The sequence below is a fragment of the Oryx dammah genome, unplaced genomic scaffold, assembly GCF_014754425.2.
Source record: "Oryx dammah isolate SB20612 unplaced genomic scaffold, SCBI_Odam_1.1 HiC_scaffold_9, whole genome shotgun sequence".
Taxonomy (NCBI): domain Eukaryota; kingdom Metazoa; phylum Chordata; class Mammalia; order Artiodactyla; family Bovidae; genus Oryx; species Oryx dammah.
The window spans coordinates 45,299,390-45,320,683 of NW_024070193.1; the positions used below are offsets into that span (position 1 = coordinate 45,299,390).

The 21,294-nt window shown below is 51.8% G+C and overlaps 1 protein-coding gene across 2 annotated transcripts in view; it reads right to left on the reverse strand.

The window, feature by feature from the left end:
* Positions 1–1,501: 1,501 nt before the first annotated feature.
* The window catches only part of GASK1A (golgi associated kinase 1A), a 47,656-nt gene continuing 27,863 nt past the window's right edge, over positions 1,502–21,294 (reverse strand). For both annotated transcript variants that reach the window (XM_040246116.1, XM_040246117.1), the window contains exons 2-5: positions 18,902–20,188; positions 3,759–3,881; positions 2,593–2,696; positions 1,502–2,063 (exon numbers count right to left, since the gene is read on the reverse strand). In XM_040246116.1, coding sequence (XP_040102050.1) covers positions 1,853–2,063; positions 2,593–2,696; positions 3,759–3,881; positions 18,902–20,188 — 1,725 coding nt within the window. In that variant the 3' untranslated portion in view covers positions 1,502–1,852. The remainder of the gene's footprint in view (positions 2,064–2,592; positions 2,697–3,758; positions 3,882–18,901; positions 20,189–21,294) is intronic.

Here is a 21,294-nt window from a genome sequence, read left to right on the forward strand (position 1 = left end):
AAAAATGGAGTTGCCATATGATCCAGCAATCCCACTCCAGGGATTCAGATAAAACTATAATACATGCACCCTAGTGTTCATAGAAGCATGATTACAAGAGGCAAGAGATGGAAAAAATCTAAGTGCCTATCAATAGGTGATTGGTTTAAGATGTGATAAATAAATGCAATGGAATATTATTCAGACATAAAAAAAGAATGAAATATTTCCATTTGCAGCTACAAATGAACCTATACAATATTATACTTAGTGAAGTAAGCCAGAGAAGGAAAGATAAATATTATTTCACTTATATGTGGAATCTAAAAAAATTAATACACAAAAGAATCTACCTACAAAACAGAAACAGACATAGTAAGCATAGCAACATTGTAAATAAACTTACAGATACAGTAAAGAAACTTACAGTTACCAAAGGGGAAAGGAGATGGGGAGGGATAAGTTTGGGATTAACAGATACAGACTTTTATACATAAAACACGTAAACAACAAGGATTTACTGTGTAACACAGGGAATAATATTCAATATCTTATAATAACCTATAATGGGAAAGAAGCTGAAGAAAAAATATATATATAACTGAATGACTTTGTTGTAAAAACCTGAAATCAACACAATATTGAAGGATAGTAAATCAACTACCCTTCAGTAAAAAATAAAAATAGCTTTCTCTATCAAATGAATAAAAACAGTAAGTCTGAGAATATCAAGTGATGATGAGGTGTAATGAAACAATTAGTCCCCTACCCTCTGGTTAGGAATGTAGACTGACACCACCATTTTGAAAGGAATTTGGCAGTTTCTCTGAAAATAAAGAATGCCCATAAGCCACAGAAATCCTCTCATGGAAATTTAGCGGGCAGAAATACCTGCACATTCTGCAAAGATGTTCGTGGCAGCATTGTCCAGAATTGGTGAAAAGTTAGAGCCATCTAAATGTTCACCATGATAAGAACAGGTAAATGAAATATAATATGCCCCTGCATGGGAGTCCCTTGAGGTCATAAGTAAGAACTGGGTCAACTAGACCGCAAATACAGAACGCAGTATTCGGCTTTAAGTTCGTTCAGGAAGTGCCAAAGCAACGTTCCTCCAGACGCTCTCACTTTTTATCTTGTACGCTTCTATTATTTATCAATTTGTTTTTAGTGAGCATGTATTACTTTTACAATTCTTAAACCAAAACATAAATGAACAAAAATTGAACATCTAAAGGCCATAGAGACAAAAGGCTCAGGGTTCTATCTCTAAGAGCTGAGTTCACTTTCAGTCAGAGTAATTCTGGGCCACAGGTACAATTCAGTAAAGATCCTTGATGACGCTCATATCACGTGTGCATGTGGGCAGGTCCACATACCATGCATACATACCCACACACCTACACATACCATGCATGCATACCCACACACCTACACACAGACACACACACACACACACACACAGACACAGTTGTCCAGCTCTGCGTGTGCATGTGCAATGCATGACTTTCCAGTATCTGGAGCAGTTCATAGAACATTCTGTGGATTTATTGGTGCAGGAGAATAATCAGCCAGCTGAGCTGGCAGAAAGGAACGTGATGAGATTGAAAACCCAACACCCATCACCTCCTCCACCAGCCCAAGCATGCGACACATCCCACGGCATCCATAGTGCCCTCCTGGTTTCTGACTTTTCCCTTTTGTCTTCGAGACATTTTCAACACAAATTGTGGCCATGAGGATGGGCGCTTATCCCCTCAGGTCGTGTAGTGAGTGACTCGCCTGCGGTGAGGCGAGTCCCCCCAGGACGGGGAGGGGTTGGGGTGGGCGGGGCTTACGAGCCCCGCAAGGCCGAGGGTTGGATGGGCGGGGCTTACGGGCCTCCGTCCGGGAAGACTGTCAGGTTGTGCGTCCGGATGTGGTGCAGCAGGACCTGTGCTCGCTGCTCCAGGGTCTGGAGGACTTGCTGAAGGCCCTGTCGCCCACCTTGGCTTTCCCAGAACACTGGGTCCATCTGCAGCGACTTGAGCAGCATATTCTGTAGACACCCTGATTCCAGAATCTTCATGACAGGCTCAGGAAACCTGGAGGAAGGTCCCCCAGCCCCGGAAAGAAAAGAAGGGCAAAAGCCCGCTTAGAGAGTTTCCACCCACAAAGTCCCGGGGACCAGCTGCTGACTAGTTGTCGGGAGAACCCTTCCATCCACTCTGCTGTGACAGCAGACACGGGATGAAGCTTTCAATGGGTCCCAGCTCCCCAAGAGGGCGAATCTACTCTGCTGGCCTGAGCAAAGTGAGGAGGAGCCCTGGGAAGGCCGAGGTGCGGCAGGACTGAGCAGGGAACGTGGCTACCCGGCCAGCTCCCTGCCAGGCAAGGGAGCCTGCCCACTCCCCAGCAGAGTGCTGTGCTCTGGATACCAGGGCCATCCTGGACTTCAAGGGCCCACTGCCTGTTAGCTTTCCCAGGACTCCCCACATCCTCCTGAGGCTCATCAAACAGCTTTCATCTGTCGGACAGTGGACTTCTCGGGAGCCATGGTTCAAGACCACGGGGTCTACGACAGGGCCCCTCAGCTCAGTCCCTGAACCTCTGCCCAGCCCCTTCGATGCTCACCCATCGATGCCCTCGAGGAGCCGGAAGTTCAGCTTGTGCTCTGGGTGCTGAAGGTGGCCAGCGTTATCGATGTAGACCAGATGAGTGGGGTCACTGCTCCGGACCTCGGGGAAGAAGATGGACAGGGACAGAAGATGGACACGGTGCCCCAGGGCTCTGTCAGGGTGCAGCGGCTCAGGGGCCGCTAAGCTGTCAGTCACACAATGCACCCTGCTCCTCGCCCAGTCCGTTCCCCCACCACACAGAGCAGTGAGCTCTTTCCACTCGGTGCTGGGCTCAGGGCGGCCAGGCACCGTCTCTGGTGAACCCGCCCAGCAACCCTGGGGCGAACGGCCACTGATACCAGCCCCATTTTACAGAGGCAAAAAAGTTAGGTAATTTGCACAAGGTTACACAGTTAGTAAATAGCTGGTTGGCTCAAACCTGGACCCATAGCCCCAAGTGGCAGCACCACTGGTGAAACCACAAAGTGGAGGCGTTGATTCCTCTTCTGGCGACTGAAGGGGTGAGGAGCCCGAGGCCGGGCGGCCTAATGCTAAGTCCCAGGCACCATCTGATGGCTATGCTCCATGGCCAAGGAGGGACGGGGAGGACACCAGCCTCACTGGGGGAGACAGAGCAGCCCTTCCCCAGGGTGGAACTTTGCCCCTCCTGCAGGAGCAGCGGCTCTTCTGCCCCACCAGCCCCTCGCTAATGGTCTCAGCACAAGGCTTCCCACCCTGGGTTCTAGTTTTCACTGGAAGCAGTGTTTCCCAACAGCCTGCGAGCCGATAGGATCCACGACAGATCCCTGTCGCTGCCACCAACCAGACATGCAGCCTTGGAGGGCCCCTGCCCCGCTCCAGGTCACAGTTTCCACGCTTGCTGGCACAGTGAGGGTGCCCTGCTAGATACACACATACCACACTGAGCTGCCAGGACCCGAGGGCGTCCCTGGAGTCTTTAGGAGACAGATGGCTCCAGCCCATCCCCTCCTCAACCACATACTCCAAGCTTCATTTTTGTCCCTTCTATATATTAAGGCTTCCTGGAAACATTCAAAGGGTTCTCCTGCCTAAAAGAACAGGACTGTGACACCCAGAGTCACGTGACCTCTGACCCTCGCTACCAGCGTCTGCTGATGGACAGACAGGAAGACCCGAGTCTGGGGAGACCCAGGGACATACCAGGATGTGGACCAGCCGCAGCTCCCCAGGGTTCCGGCATTTCTCTCGGAGTCTCTCTTCCACACAGGGGTCCGAGGGCTCGGGCTCGAAGCCACAGCAGTAGCGATCCAGGCGGTCATGCACCTGTGGGGGCACCGTCCTCTAAGGGGGGAGCGGTCTACCATGTCCAGCACTCGGGCCTCTTGAGCCCTGGGGCCACCCTCAGGGATCTCGGCCCTGGTGAGCTCAGCTGCTGGCCCCCAGCTGTGATGGGCTTCTGCTGGCTCCTCTGGCCAGCCCACCCTGCACCGGGATGGCTTACTCACAATGCATGGATTTCCACCCAACATGTGGCAGGTGGGATCAAACCCAGGCCCCCTGAAGTGGAAGTCCTGCTGCTGTTTAACCTATACTCCTGGCCCTGAGCTCCGGCCTGGGGCCTCCCAGAGCAGACTATCTGTCCACCTGGGGAGACTCACACGTGACCACTTTTTCTTGAAGCAGCAAATGCTACCGTAGGGATTCCTCCTTTTTCGGGGATAGAAAGATTTTAATGACCGTCCAGGCAGCTCCTAACTCTCAAACAGCACTTCCACCCTTCAGGAGGCCTGGATCAGAGTCAGGAAGGAGAACATTCCTTTTCCTGACTCATCTTACACTGGATGCCTAAAGTGGGAACAATGACACAGAGTCTTTCCCTCAGAGAGGATCATGAGAGATGGTCTCTGTCCCTGGTTCTTGGCACAGAGCTCCTAAAACCCCTGCAATTGGCTCTGTGATATGAGTACATTTTGATATTCATAATAAACCCTCCGACCACATCAGAGTTTAATAAGATGACTCATGGGGCCCTGAGATAACTTCAGGCTAATTGTTAGATGGACAAAGAATAGAGAGTGGGAGCTTTCCACCTGACCCTCCAACCTCAGGGAAGAGGAGGGGAGCTGGAAACTGGGTTATAGAAACTTTTGAACTATATTCTAGGGAGAACACACCCACCCACCAGGAGGGTGATGCACCCCAACTCCACATAGGGGGTCATGGACTTGGGACCTTTTCAGACTTCACTGCACATACCTCTTCTACTGGCGGTTCACTGACATCCTTTGTAATAAAGCAGACCACTGAAGTGTGTTTTCCTGAGTCCTGTGAGCCATTGTAGCAAATTACTGAACCCAGGGATGGGACAGTCATGAGAACCCCAGATTTTTAGCCAGTCGGCCAGAAGTCGGCTCAGGACTTGTGACTGGCATCTGAATCAGGAGTCCTGTGGAGCTGAGCCCTTAGCTTGTGGAATCTGACATTGACTCCAGGGGGAGAGAGTCACCCAGTTGGGGTTGGAGAGTTGGTGGGCTCAGAAGAAGGCATCACTCAGAGGACCAGCAACATCATTGCATCTCTGTCTCATCCAATTCTCACTGCAGGCTTGCAAGGGAGATATTATTGCCCCAATAACACATGGGGACACGGAGCCCAGACCTCCCCAAGGTCGTACACGAGGAAGTAGTCCAGCTGGGGTTTGAACCCAGGTCTGCCTGGCTGGAGCCCAGCACTCTCTGATGTCCTCCACTGCCTCCCTGAAGGTCAGGGAGAGGGAGCCACTTGGAGGTCAAATGAAGTCCCCATCATTACACTCATTGAGGCTGGAGAGGAGTTTTCAAAACAGTGAAGGAAGAAAAGAAGGAACCGGAAGTCTCAGAGCCCACTATCCTCCTGAGGCGGCAGCAGGCAAGCACCAGAGCTGTTTGGAGGGCCCTTATTCATCTGTGGTCGCCTCTCAGCCAACCCAAGCCGCAGCCCTGATGCAGCTTTAGCCAGCTCCACCGTCCTGTCTCCCTCTGCCAAACTCTCTCCACACACGGCAGAGGGACCGGGGTCAGGGAACACACAGATGACAGCCCCCAGGTGCAGCATGCATCAAAGCCAGGCCAGCGACCTCACAGTCCACTCAGCTCAGCTCAGCACCGGCCAGTGAAAGGTCTCACTCCATTTCCATATCCCTTTGGAGGTAACTCTTGTGTGTTCTGAAGAAATACAAAATTGATTTCCTTCTACACAAGCCAGAAAATAACTATAGCTCTATTCACCAATCAACCTCATGAAACCAGACTGTCCAGAAATGAGACAGTGTTGAACAGTCCCAACTACTGTCCCCAAACATTATTTTCCCCACTTCACAACAATTCGGTGCGGAGAAGTCCCACCCCGGGCCTAGACCATTGCCCCAGACAGGCTGAGGGCCTTTCTGTAAGGCCACATCATGGAGTGTTTCCAGGGGCAGTGGACCAAGGACATCACTGACACCACTGAAAAGGCATGTTTAGCCTGGAGGACTGGCCTGGCTTGGCCATGATACAAACAGCCAGAGCCCTGTCCATGCAGCGAGCCCGTTAAACAAGCCCCCGAGGTGGACAGTCACTGCTTTAGCTTCCTGGACTTTGAATAACAACAGCCACAAGTAACAGAAAATTCTGCTTGGAAGTGACTTTAACCACAGGGGAAATTAAGATCTGCAGCAGGAAGCCTCAGGAGCCTTGCAATAGGACAGGCTTGGGGGACACCTTAAAGCAGCTCCTGTTGTCATAAGGACTCAGATTTCTTTCTGCTCTTCACTTTACCCCACAATGTTAAGGACATCCCTGTGTTGTCTCAGAAAACCTGCAGGTGGCTCCTGTGGCTATGTTTTTCTTTGTGAGTGCGGTAAGTCGCTTCAGTTGTGCCCAACTCTCTGCAGCACCATGGACTGTAGCCCGCCAGGCTCCTCTGTCCATGGGATTCTCCAGGCGAGAATACTGGAGTGGGTTGCCATGCCCCCTCCAGGGGATCTTCCTGGCCCAGGGATTGAACCTGTGTCTCTTACGCCTCCTGCACTGGCAGGCAGGTTCTTTACCACTAGAGCCACCTGGGAAGTCCCCATGTTTTTCCCTGTTCATGTCCAAAGAGAAGGAGACAGAGAGAGAAAGAGAGATAGGAAGGAGGGGAGGGGGGGAAGAGAAGCCCTCCCCCAACAATCATGGAATAGCAGTCCTTCCTTTCAGTCTGACTGGACCAAATCCGGACCTAGGCTCATCCCTTGTCCAGAGGCCACCATGGGAAGATGGTGATGTACTGACCTCTGAGCCCAGGAATGGGGAGAAAGGGAATCACACCAGGGCCCTGTGCAGGACAGACAAGACCGCTCCACTGGGTCCACCAGAGCCCCCGAGTCCTCACTGGCTCCTACAGAAGTGTTGACAGGATGGGGCTGAGGACAGAACACTGGGCACACCCCCAGAGACCTCCCAACCTTCCGACAGTTTTTACATCCACCCGAAGATAGTAACACGCCCCTATATTTCTCCATATTGTCCTCGAACTCGGCAAGGGGTGGAGTCCTCCACACATTCCTATGCAGGCCTGTCCTTGGCAGGAGCCCTCCAAGGCTGCCTGCACAGAGGTTTAGAGCAGACATCAGCAAGCTTTTCCCATAAAGGGCCAGACAGTAAATATTTTAGGCTTTGCAGCCCATACAGTCTCTGTCACAACTATCCGACTCTGCCTGTGTTGTGCATATTGTACATATTCCAGATAATATGCAAACAAATGGCTGTGGCCATGTCCCCCCAAAAAACTGTATTAACATACACTGAAATCTGAACTTCATAGAATTTTTAGATGTAATGGAATATTCTTTTGATCTTTTCAACTATTTGAAAATGCTAAAACCATTCTTAGCTCATGGACTGTACAAAAAAAAAGAGAGACAGAAGGGAATTTGGCCTGCAATCTGGGCTGTGTCTGTGACCCTGGTTTGGAGCCCAAAGGGTCTGGGGGTGAATTGTGGCTCCTCTATGTCCTAACTCTATGACCCGAGGAAGTCATTTAACCTGATAGTCCCTCAGGGCCTCACTGGGGACCACACGAGGTGAGGAGGGTGGTTGTCATGGAGAGACCTGGAAGGGACAGGCCTAAAGGCCTGCAGGAATCTCAGGGATTCCTCTCTCTGAAAGCCCTGGCCATAGCCCTGTGAAGCAGTCTAAAATAAAGCCGTGTCATGACGGTCTAGCCACTCTCCTCTACGTTTGTGCAAGGCCTGGTTTCTGGAGCCCAGACAGATCTGTGAGACGGATACCACCTGCCGAGTCATCTCTGGTTGGGAGAGTAAATGCCAGAATGGTTCTAGCAGGACTGAAATCCAGCGACTGCTCCAACCGCATGTCACATCTGATGGCACAGCCAGCCAAACCCCCTTCCTCAGGCCAAACGCTCCCTGTCGGCAGGCCGTTCTATGCGGATTTTAACTGGATGCGGTGCTTATTTCCAGAAGAAGCTACAAGAACTGTCGGGCCATATGACAGGGGCAGCGCAGGTGCCCCCAGATGTACACCCATTTGAATGTTGAACAGGGAGGGGCTGGCCGGCCCAGGTGCCAGAGTGAGTAATCTGCCATGCTGTCTGGGAACTTTTTTCCACTGAAGAGCAATTCAGTTGAAACAGCTGAAACAGCAGCAGCCAAACAGGACCAGGCTTAAGTTTCATTCCCACGTCCTAAGGCGTCAGGATTTCTTCTTCCCCCTTTTTAACAAAATGAGCAGTTACCAAAAAAAAAAATGATAATCTTTTGCAGTTTGGACCTTCTAGCAGTGTTTGTGCTCAAGAGGTTTGTGTTTAATTTAACAGTTGTGAAGCCCTTACTCTGTGCTGGATCGGGCTCTGAGTGCTTTACCTATCACAGTTCACTTAACCCTCCCAGCAGCCAGAAGGCAGGTACAGTCATTATCTCCATTTCAAAAACGAGGTAACTGAGTGACTGAGGCCGGAAAACATGCCTAGGGTCCCACAGAGTGAAAGCGGCGATGCCTAGACTCAGACCTGGGCAGTCTGGTTCTGACCACTGAGTTGGACTGGGTGGCAGGCATGTACATCGTGACACTAGAGGTCACAAGTGCCTCGATACCAAGAAGATGTGGTTCAACCGGACCCCCAGCTCCTAGCACTTTCTGAGTACCACAGGACTCGGTTGAGGTTTTCCAAGTGCAAGAATAAATGAATGAAGCGCATGGCTGGCTGACACCCGGAAGGATGGTGGGGGAGGCCTTCAGATGAGGACTGACCACTGAAAGCCTGCCCCTCACATGAGCCTGACAGGGGGAGGCCTGCCTCTGGGGCCCCCAAATAGGACATCTAGTGGGACAAGACACTGCAGTCTGCCAAGAGGGACACCAGCCTGAGCGGTGAGGTGAGGACGTCTGGGAGGACGTCTGGGAGGCGCCCAGCACAGGGCACGAGGGGTGACCCAAGTCCTCTCACCCATCCCCCAGGCTCCTGGGCCAAGACTTCAGCCGGTGCCAGATCCGAGTCTGGTGGATTCCAGAAGAACCGCCTGCTGCCCCTGCTGGCCCGGGGCCCCCTGTGCAGGACCCTCCCCGACCTGGGGACAGTCACGGGCCCAGGGTCTTCTGGATTGAAAGGGTGGATCTTGGCTGGGTCGGTTTGCTGCCAGACAGCCCCGAGGTGGCAGCATCTCTGTCCAAGGAGGGCAGCAGGCTGGCCCCGCACTGAACAGTTGTCTGTTAGAGAATTCGTGAGGCTTTAGGGAGGCGAGGGTGTGAGGAGGAGTGGGTTACTTCACACTGACTCACCATCCTCTGATCATTGCAGTGCTCCCCTTGTGTCCTGACAGAGGGTAACCTCTCCGGAGGCCCTGGGCAGGGGAACCTCTGGATGCCTCAGCTGCCCCAAGCCGGGGGCCAGAGGTCACAGCACCAGCTCTGGATGTGGGTGAATATACCAGCTGGTGGGCTTTGAGGAGATGGTCTGAGAATTATTATTTAAAAAGACAGGTGTGCGTGCTAAGTTGCTTCAGTCGTGTCCAACTCTTTGTGACTCCTATTGACTGTAGCCCACCAGGCTCCTCTGTCCATGGGATGCTCCAGGTGAGAATACTGGCGTGGGTATTCCAGGGAATCTTCCCAACTGAGGGATTGAACCCACATCTCTTACATCTACTTGCACTGACAGGTGGGCTCTTCACCACTAGTGCCACCTGGAAAGTCCCGCTAAAAGGACTAAATCACTCTAAATTTTACAGATCAACCCAAAATCCAGCACCTGTGAGATGACGTATCCACCACAGCAAAGTACAGTTCCAACCAAGAAAGCTACAATGAGTCACCATGGGAATACCTTTCCCAGAAATCAGTCCCCACATCAAAACATTAGACGGAGGATGTGTGTAATCTATGACCTCCTCCACTCCTCAAAAGGCATCGGATGTCATTTTTACATCCATTCCTGACAAGAAAAACTCCTAATAAGGCAAGAATAGCAAATAGTTCTTCAGCCAAAAGTCAGCATGATATTTTATGGTGAAACACTAGAAACTGTCCCAAATCTGTAGAGACAAGTCATGTCCAACATCCCATTACTATTTACCATCGCTCTGGAGGCACCATGGTTGTAGTGAGGTTAAGAAAAATGAAAGATGAGGCAATGAGAACACAAAGTGCGTTCGTTACAGAAGAAATGACCATATACTTGAAAACCCAGGGCAACTGTGAGAAGCATTATTAAGTGAGTGAGTAACCAGTAACCAAAATATGATGTGAAAACAATATCCTTCACACAGACCAGGAGCTACGGGCCAGAACGTGTTGAGACAGGCTGGGACCTGGGACCCTTTTCCAGAGAGCTTGAGCTTGCACCTAGACAAATGCCTCCCCAAAGAACGGAAGCCAAAGAAACTATCAGGGACTCAGGGACTTCCTAGGTGATCCAGGGGCTAAGACTCCATGCTCCCACTGCAGGGGGTCCAGTTTCAATCCCTTGTCAGGGAACTGGATTCCATATGCCACAACTAAGATCCGGCTCAGTCAAATAAATAATTTTTTTTTTTTAAAAAGGAACTACAAAGGATTAAAACTAACTGCTCACAGGCCCAATGGGGGCAAATTATGAACAACAAGACACAAAAAGGTCACGAATCAACTGCCACTTCTGGGGAGCTGGGAGCAAAAGCCGGGTTAGTGCTGTGACCCCTGCTCACAGCACCATGGAGGGGATGGGCGGGGCAGGTAAGCTACATCTTCACCCTCACTCCCTTTAAGGGACCGGCTCGCCCCTGCCCTGGGAAGAGAGCCAGGGCAACAATTTCTTGTTTTCACTCCTGTGTGCTACAGCTCGAGCCCCAGTAAAGCCGTGCCTGAACTTCTCAGCCGACTTCTTATCAATTTCTGTTGATCAAGGAGTCCAGAAACCTCAGTAACGATATAATAGAAGGAAAAGAGGTGCTTTTCAATGGTCACAAGATGAAATATCAGTATCATCCCAACCTGAAAGTGAAGATCCAGCTCAGGAAAACATAAAGATGCTTCTGAGGAACAGAAATGAAAGGAAAGACACGGCCTATTCTTGGCCTAGAATGACCCTGTATCTTAGGATGTAAATTCTCTCTATATTAGTCCACACAGATTTCATTTGATTCCAGTGAAGTCCCAAGAGGACTTGGGAAGGCAAAGGAAGTAACAAGCTGACTGAGAAGAGTATTCAGGAGTATTGGGAAAGATCTTTAAAAAGAGCAAGGAGACCAAGAACTCCCAGTTATTAACATAAAATATAAAGTGTGATAATTAAAACAGTGTGATTCTGGTTCATAAATAGACAGACCCTTTGCTGGAACAGAAGAGTCCACAAATAGACTTGCGTACATATGGAAATTGGCTATATGGAAAAGGCAGCATTTCAAATTGGGGGAAAGGATTATTCAACAAATGGTGCTGGGACATTTGGGTTGCCATCTGAAAAAAAAAAAATCATTATTTTGCACCTGATCTCTTACTCCAAAATAACTTCCAGATGGATCAAAAATATATAAAAACACATGCGAGGATTTTTTAAAAAATAACCCTGAAATGAGGATGGTCCTTAAAAACATAATACACTAACCTAGAAGTCATGAAAAATAGCTTGATAAGTTTAACAGCATAAAGCAATTTTTAAAAGTTTCTGCACAGCAGAAAGACTAGAAACAAAGTCTGATGACAGTTGAGCCTGAGAGAAATACCAGAACGCAATGAAAACAGAAGACTGATTTTCTTAATCTATAAAAAAGCTCTTAAAGTCCTTAAGACCAACAATCCAACAGGAAATGGGGCAAAGAATATGAACAGTTAAAAAAAAAAGATTTTTAAGAAATCTAAGCAGAAGCTAAAGCAGGAGGAGAAGGGGACTGCAGGGGACGAAATGGTTGGATGGCATCACCAGCTCAACAGACATGAGTTTGAGCAAGTTCCAGGAGATGGTGAAGCACAGGGAAGCCTGGCGTGCTGCAGTCCATGGGGTCGCAAAGAGTCGGACATGACTGAGCAACTGAACAACAAAGCAGAGGCAGGTCGAGGTCGAGGCAGGGAAGTGCTGTCGGCTGTCAGGGATGTGCAGAGCAGGCTCATCCGAGATTCGCGCTCCCGAAGGAGTCTGCACTGGAGGCCCCTCCCTTGCCACATGAACTCATCTTCTATGGCTGCGTAACAAATGACCGCCAGCTCAGTGGCTTAACATAACACACTTATTAACTCACAGTTCCTGTGGGTCAGGAGTCCATCCCTTTTTGCCGGGTACTCTACCCGGGGTCTCAGGCTGAACTCAAGGTGCTCCATCTCTTTCGTAACTCAGGCTCCTCTCCTGTGCTCAGTCGGGCTGTTGGCAGAAACCATTCCTTGTGGTTGTAAGGAGATCTCAGGGTCCTTCCAGAGGCCTCCCTGACCCACAGCAGCTCACAGCCTGGCTGTTTACTCCTCGAGGCCAGCAAGAAAATCCTCTGATGCTTCATTTTTGAAAGACTCTCCTGACTGGTTCAGGCCAATGGGAAAGTCTTCCTTCTGATTAACTCCAGATTAACTGATGAGTACCTCAATAATACTGTAATAACTTTGCATGGTGACAGACTGAAACTAGACTTATCTTGGTGATCATTTCATAACATATAGAAATACCGACTCACTAGGTTGTGTGCCTGGAACTAGCAGAGTGCTGTAGGTCGTTCGTGCTTGCTTGCTTGCGTGCTCAGTTGCGTCTGACTCTTTTTGACTCCATGGACTGGAGTCCGCCAGGCTGCTCTGTCCACAGGATTTTCCAGGCAAGAATGCTGGAGTGGGTTGCCATTTCCTACTCCAGGGGATATTTCAATCAAAAAACAAATAAATAAAAATACCCAAAGATAACTGATTGGTAACTTAATCACTGAAATAAGATTTCATCATATTTACAGGTCTCATTCATTCTCAAGGGCAGGAGTTCACACTAAGGGGGTGGGTATCTTGGGGACCATCTCTGAATTTTGCCGATCACACTCGTCCTAATCAAGGCCCTGCTCTTAAGTATATGTAAAAATGGCTTGATGTCGCCCTTCAACACCCCTGTCCGGGTGGGCTGCTTCACCCTCCGTGGCTGGCCGCACCGTCTGTGCAGGAGGAGGGAGCTCTGCACCCGTCTCTCGGGTCTGCTGTGGGACTTGAAGGAGCTCATGCATGGGCACCCCATAAAGGTGCTACGATTATATTTCAGGTCTCGGGCTGGAAGCTTGAGAGGTCGACAGTGGTCATGGAACTGGGCTCCTCTCTAACAACACCCGATGTTCAGGAAGGCCAAGCCAGAGAAGAATGACGTGAACCATAGATTTGCACTCAAAACAAGGAACAAACACAGGATCACAAATGACTAAACCCGGCCCCCTGGGAAGGAAATGGGCCAGCCTCATCCAGAAGAGACCCAGAAGAAATGCCTTTTCCAGAGTCAGCTGAGTCAGCAAAGAGGGCAAAAGCATGCCCTCTGTGGTCAAACTGCGGCAGATCTGATCCCAGCTCCAGTGCTTAAGGCCACAGGTTACTGTGGGCAAGTTCCTTAGCCCTTCTAAACCTCAGTTTCCTCATCTGTGGAATGGAGCTAAAAAATACTGTCCACTCCCAGGGCTGTCATGCATCAACACGTGTTAAGTGCTGGCACAGTGCCTGCTGCAGAGGATGACAGGCGACGCTATATGCCATCATCTGTTCTGGAAGCATGAGTTAATAACGTGCCCGCTCAAGGGCTGGACAAACGACTGTCACATAGTTTTCCACCTCTATATCTCTGGGACCCGAAAAGAAAAGGAGAAGCCTTTGGGATTCTTTCCAGTCTAGAGGAAGGAGTGGTATTTGAGCAAGCAGAACACAGCAGCACCTAAACAGGAACTCATACAGAGACCCTGGATTCATTCATTTGTTCATCCTTTCACCCATGCGTCCAAAAGGTGCTTCTCCGGGATCTAACCAAGAGCTTGGCCCTGTGCTAGGCACTGCGGATGTGACCAACACAGAGAGACAGAAGTGAACAAATAAAATAGAACTTACTGTGTTGGGGAGTCAGAAAGAATATAGACAGGCTAGCATGAAACAGAAAGAGGCTAACAACAGAATGTGGAGGTTGGGAGAGTGGAGGCCCGGGGAGGAGGATGAGAGGCCTGTCTGAGGCCCTGCACCTGAAGAAACTAACCAAGGCCACATGCCAAGAGGCGGGACTGAAGACAGCAGACAAGGACAGATCTGTGGCGCCCTGAAGCTCCTGATATCGAGGGCATTGAGCTGCTTTGCCTTATTGTAATGGAGAAGGGACACAGTCTGACTTACTGTGCTCTCTGCCTGAACAGATGCATGTGAACTTCTGAGGTCTCCCTCTAACTTCCAGCTGCTATAGGCTCTGCCCGGGGGGCTTTCTCCAAATGCCACGGAATTAACACCTCCAGGAGCAGCCCTCAACCAAAGACCAAGGGGAGATTTGGCTATCAATACCTCGTGTTCCTCACCTCTTGGTGGGCTAACTCTGAACTTGCATTTTATACCATTGCTCAGAAATTTCCTGTGGATCAAGCCCCAGTCACCCATAGCAGTGACCTGTTTGATGACATGCCCTCTGCTGGCCACCTTCTAGCCGTCTCACTTTCATCTTCCCTACGAGGGTTTCCTGGGGTCCCCTCCCGGAGGAACTACCTCACTGGACCCTGCTCTCAGGGTCTTCATGGGGGAACGGAAACCAAGACATCACTCCAGCTTCTGTAAGGAGACCTGGTTGGAAGGGATCGAAAGTGGAGTCGTCAGGGAGACGTTAGGGAAGAAGAGTCCAGGTAAGAAAAGATGGTGGCCCGCACCAGGATGGCGGCACCTGAGGCTTTCTGGGGTCTGGATTTTCCGGAACACGAAGGCCCTGCATCAGCAGAAGCAGCAGGATGACTTCCATGAGCAAACATCACCTTTCACTGTCTTGAGTTTTCCACAGCTGCTCACCCTGTGCAGCCAAGCATATGCCCTCCAAGATGAAGCAGGGTATGAGAAAAAAGAAGCCTCTCTAGAAGGAAAGGATACAAATGTGCCCATTTCTGTCCCCACCCCCCCACACACACGTCCTTCCCACCCTCTGGCCTCTGACATCTTGAGTCCAGGCACGACTGCCCTCAGGTTGTTCCTGGCTTCTGCTCAGTAGGGACCTGGGTTCCTGGGCTGGGAAACCCACAGCCCCTCCTCACTCCAGCCTGCCCGTGGTTTCTAGGAAGGCAGCACCCGCCAGCCAGGGGTGTTTGACTTGCCCGGTGTTCGGCAAACCCAGGAAGAGGTGGCATGAGGCCAGCTGAGTGGCGTCTGACCACACACCCACCTGTGTGTGCTCTGGCGGCTGAACCGCCCACCGCCATGGCTGGGCTTGGCAGCTGAGGAAGGGCTTCACACCGCAACCTCCAAAGACAGACAGAGGGGCTCTGTGTGGGCAGAAAGTGGCTGCCTGCACATCAGCTAGATGGAGGATCACAAGGAGGGGCCTCAGGGCTCAAAGTCCCAGCTGTCTCAACAAGCACCCTCTTTCCCTGCCCTCACCCATGGCTGGCTGAAGAGGACTATGTGAGAAGGAGGGTGAGCTCTGGAGCCAGACCATCCAGGCTGTGTCTCAGCTCCACCGGCCATGAACTCAGCCAAGTCACTTAACCACTTGAGACCTCAACTGTCCAACTTCCAAACAGGGAGAAGCCTAGAATCTCTCTAGCAAGGCTACCATGAAGACGGGAGGAGTTAATTCCTGTAACATGTTGGGGGCAGTGCTTGTGTATTACTGAGCTTGGGCCATCACCAGGTGCTGTATTAAGTATATTACGTCAATGATCCTGCATGCAGAAACCACACAGGGTCAGTGGTGTCATCTGATGGAGGCCAGGCTCCCCCAGAGACAGACCTCAGTGAAGAACTCAGAGCGAAAGCAGTTGATCTGTGAGCTAATTCAAAAACACAAGCAAGGATCGGGGAAGGGAGACAGGGAGGGCCGGCAATGAGCTCTGTGGGTAACTGTGGCTCAATCCTGGTAGGTGACTCTGAGAGACACGTGGAACATGCCCCACAGAACCACCCCAGCCAGGGAACCAGGGCTTTTACAGACCACCTCCCATCAGTCATAGGACGGCTGTTCCTGGAGGGAGCGTGGCCAGCTCTTCCAGTTTGCCCAAGACTGTAGTCTGTGGTCTGGGAAATGCTTCCCTCCCAGGCTCGAGGACAGGTCACGCTGTCTGGAGGGCACTAATCCCTAGCCCTCAGCCTGTCACACACAGGCAGAGCAGGCTCAGGGCCCAGAGCAAGCCTGCATCAGGAGCTGGTGATTAAGAGCTACCACGCACTCAAGGGCAGAAGGCAGGGACACCCAGTCCCATTTAGAGAGAAGTGAAGTTCAAAGACGCTGGCTAGTCTGCTCAGGGTCACACGGTGGGATGTGGCCAGTGGGCAGGGGGTTCAAACCCAGATCTGTCTGGTGCCAAAGCCCATGCCAACCACCAGGCCCCATGCTCCTCCCTCCACAAAGCAGCCACGAGACACAGACTCGAGGAGCTGGAAGTATTGCGGGAGGCCAGCTGGTCCAGTGACAGGAGACAAATACCCACAGGCAGACAGATAACATCCAAGGGTTTAGGGTTGGGTGTCAGACAACAGGGATTTCCAGGTGGCTCAGTGGTAAAGAATCTGCCTGCAATGCAGGAGACATGGCATAGAACCCTGGGTTCTAGAACACGGGTTCAATCCCTGGGTCGGGAAGACGCCCTGGAGGAGGAAATGACAACCCACTCCAGTATTCTTGCCTGGGAAATCCCATGGACGGAGTCTGGCAGGCTACAACAGGCTGTGGGGTCAAAAAGAATCAGACACGACTCAGTGACTGAGAATGCTCACAATCACATCAGACAATAGGAGGTGTGGTCTTTGGCAGAAAGGGGAGCATGGCAACCTTTAAAGGGGCAGCAGCTACTCAGCTCAGGCTCATTTCTGCTGCGTGGGAACAGAGGCCCCATGTTATTAAACCATCCAGTGTTTCAAAGGAAGTGGGATTTTCATGAGAAATCTCAAAGTATTAAATGTGGTCTGAGAATCTTCTAAAATACATTTCCAACCAAACTTGTATGAATAACACAGGGAGCATCAGTCCCTGGCTACCAGTTATGATGTTGAACTTGACCCATGGCTCATCCAGTCACCCCAGCAGGTAAATTTAGGGCTAATATTGATCACTTCCCTCAACAGAGGTCCCTACAGGAATGGGGCTGCCATTGTGTGCATACATATCCACCCAGTGTGTGCTTGAATCGTTTTTTTTTTTTCTTTCTTTCCTTCTGACCGCATTCCCCCACTTGTGTCTCCACAGCTGACAACCAGCTCATACGTCCTGGAGCAGCCACATCAGTTGTTAACAGGCCACTCAGTAAATATCTGATGTCTACAGTCCCCCTGGTAAGCCCTGTGCCCTAACTGCCCAACCCCTTCCCTAGGATACCCAAAAGCTCCAGGGTTAATTTCTGGCACAGCAGGGACCTCAGCTGGCCCTGTGGTTTCCTTCTCTCTCCGGGGTCCAAGCGAGACCAGCATCATCCCTTTATTTCTCCCCTCTCTCATTCTCTCCTCCACCTCAACTCTCTCTTTTGAATTATGCAACCAACTTGAATCCTTCTTGATTCAAGGATAAATTTTTAACTACCAGCTCTCCGGGAATAAGGAGGAGTCCTGATTTGAAGAATTCTCTGATTCCCAAGGTATAAATACTCCTGCCTGCCTGCGTGCTAAGTCGCTTCAGTTGTGTCTGACTCTGCGCAACCCTGTGGACTACAGCCCTCCAGGCTCCTCTGTCCACGGGATTCTTCAGGAGAGAACAGTGGAATGGGCTGCCGGCCTTCCTCCAGGGATCTTCCCAGCTCAGGGACTGACCTTGTGTCTCTTAAGACTCCTGCATGGGCAAGCAGGTTCTTTACCAGTAGCACCACCTGGGAAGCCCCATAAATACTCCTACCCTGGCCTGTTTCAAGCCGCCAACAGGCACGAATGTGGAGTCAGCAAGAGACATGACACGCAGTAGCTCAGCACTACACAGTATTTGCTGCAGCTGCTGCTGCTGCTGAGTCACTTCAGTCGTGTCCGACTCTGTGCGACCCCATAGACGGCAGCCCACCAGGCTCTGCCGTCCCTGGGATTCTCCAGGCAAGAACACTGGAGCGGGTTGCCATTTCCTTCTCCAATGCATAAAAGTGAAAAGTGAAAGTGAAGTCGCTCAGTCGTGTCCAACTCTTAGCGACCCTATGGACTGCAGCCCACCAGGCTCCTCCATCCATGGGATTTTCCAGGCAAGAGTACTGGCGTGGATGCCATTGCCTTCTCCGACAGTATTTACTAGGTAGATGCAAAAAACCTCAAGAGCTCAGATAACAGTAAAATGTAAAATAATTGTGAAGTAATGAGATCAGAGTATTGATTACCTTTGTTTCTAATATAACTTATTATATTGTTAGTTTACATAATTTCAATTTTAATAATGCCTGTGTTTCACAAACAGGTCATAAAATTCCTGAAATTCAAGAATGAGCCCATATGAGCTGGTTTTCAGCACACCAATGGATGAATGAACACAAGGCAGGAAAATAACAAAAAAAGGGTGCTGGGTGATCAAAAGACAAGGACTAAAATAAAAAGTTAAGCTTTAAAAAAAAATGGTAAAAAAGCAAACAAACAAACGAAAGTAAAAGACAAGGGTTAGGGGGGAGTCACCGTCCACCCTCACGCAGGCCATTCCAATGTCTCAGTTCACCTAGAGTCCTCGTTTCCGCGGCGCCCCGCCCCGCCCCTCCAGGCCCCGCCTACCTGCAGCAGGAAGTCAAAGAGGGCCAGGCGTGCCCACTCAGCGTGGTGGATGCCCAGGCATGGGGCATGGCTGGGTCGGCCACAGCCACGTGCCAGCAGGGCCTGGTACTGCAGCCAGCCCAAAGCCAGAGAGTTCTGGTCGTCCTCCGGGTCACCCAGGTGCTGCACGTCGGGCGCCCACCAGATGACGGGCCGGGCGCCGCCATCCGTGTAGCGGTAGGGCAGCAGCGGGCTGTGGAAGCGCCTGGCCACGGCGGGCAGGCTCCGGCGCAGCCCCAGCACGCGGTCTACGTGGAAGGACAGGACCTCGGACAGGTCCCCGGGCCTCTTGATCAAGCCACAGAGCCCCTGCGAGCAGAGCTGACTGAGCCCAGGAGCTGCATCCTGAAGGGCCCCCTCACTGGAGAAACCGACTAGCAGCACCTGCCCGTGGCCAGGCACCCGGGCTTTGCCCACCACCTCTCCCTGGGCCAGAAGCTGGAGGGTCCGCACATCCTGCTCTGTGAGCCACGGGGGGACCTGCTCGCCAGTCCTGAAGCCACTCGACAGCCCAGGGGTCTCACTGTCACACCAGACAGACCCTTGCAGCTCCCTAACAGAGCCAGGCCACCAATGAGCCCCTTTGGTGGGGGCAGGACCCCTCACTTGTTGGCCACCAGTCCAGACTCTGTTCCCCACTCCTGGCAGACCCCCGCCTTCTGGAGGAGGCTGGAGGGTCAGTTCAGCAGTAGCTCTCCGAGTCTGTAAGGCTGACATGTCATGCCCTGTGAGGGGGCCACCTGGGGTGTTTGTCTCACTGAGTGCCTCCGGGAGGGGACCATGGTGCCAGGGTGGGTCCAGGTCTTTGGCTCCTGGACCCCTGATCGCCTCCCCCTGCAGGAGCACAAGACGCCGGGTACTGAGTCTCAGGTCTTCCAGAGGTGCCAAAGTAATGTCATTCCCAATCCTCCCTGGATGGCTGCTCTCTTTCCCTGGGGACCATCTTCTGCTGTCCACGTGCCCTCTGTGGCCTTGCTCCTCAGCACACACCAGGATGGAGCTCCTGGGCAAGGCCCAGCTTCTCCTCAACCTTCTTGCCCTCTGCCTCCAGCTGGAGCTCAGAGCCTGCCGACTCTGGGGGGCAGGGGCATCAGCAACCCCCTGGGGCTCCATGGGGCCAGGATCTGGGCCAGCGGCTGGGCGCTGTGTGGGCAAGCGGGTAACAGTCACCACAGACAGAGTCGTTAAGAGGCAGAATGCCATCGCCAACCGCCTCTTGCCACGCAGCTTTCTCCAGAGCCAAGATGCCTGGGGGATGGGGGTAGGAAAAAAAAAGCTTAGGACCTCGAAAACATCAGCCCTGACCCACAAAATAACGGGACAGTGAAGGAATGAACGTCTTGGGTGAACAAGGAGGGAAAAGAGTGAAGCCTGGGCTGGGGGGTGGGTGGCGTGACACCCAGCTGTCCTCAAGACAGGAGCGGGCAGCCGTGCTCCTGCTTCAGCGCTCAGCCTGCTCTCTCTCAGGACAGCCCTGCAGGGAGACCAGGTTTCTCCTCTCTGAGTAAACTGCTGTTATGACTCAGACTTCCAAACATGCTAAGAGCCTTTCGCCTTCTGTTCCCCACACTGAGTGCTGGTCCCTTCTCGTCTCCACATTAACCCCCTTTGTGGACCTGCAGTGTCTCCCACAAACATGCCCTTCCCTTTCCGGGGCACACAGCCACCCGGCCGCAGATGGGCTTGCCTGGCCTCCCTGGCAGCCAAGTGTGACCCTGGGACTAAGTCCTTGCCCAGGGCCTGAAGCAGTCACTTTTATTCGCCCCATCTGTTCAAAAGGAGGTTGGCTGCCTCGGCTCGCCTCTCTGGGCCCACGTGTGGCCGAGAGAGCTCTGGACGGTTGGCAAAGGACATATCCTGGGGCAGTAGTTTTTCAACACGTGGTCTCGTGACCAGCAGCGTCAGTACCACCTGGAAACTTTCCAGGTGATTCTGATTCGTGGGCACCAAGGGGCCATGAGAAGGAAGGAGCTTGGAAGCTTGCGTGAGCCCATGGGCACCGAACTGGCAAGAGTTGTTCAAGTCACTGTGCTTTGGGGGCCCTGCAACTGTGAGCCTGCAGCACCACCTCCATCCACACACACTCCAGCAGTCCAGGCACCCCGACCCTGGACCAGAGCTAATGCGGCCACCCAGGCCCCTGACCTACACGAGGCCAAATAGCCCCTCAGCCCCTACCCTGGCCCCGGGGACCAGAGCTTCTGACAGGTCAGCAAGGTTGGCTTTGTTCTGCTCATGAACTTGAGGTCGGGGTGCACGGCAGACCAGCTACCGATGACCGCAGTGATCATGTCTACTAACGATGACCGCAGTGATCATGTCTACTAACGATGACCGCAGTGATCATGTCTACT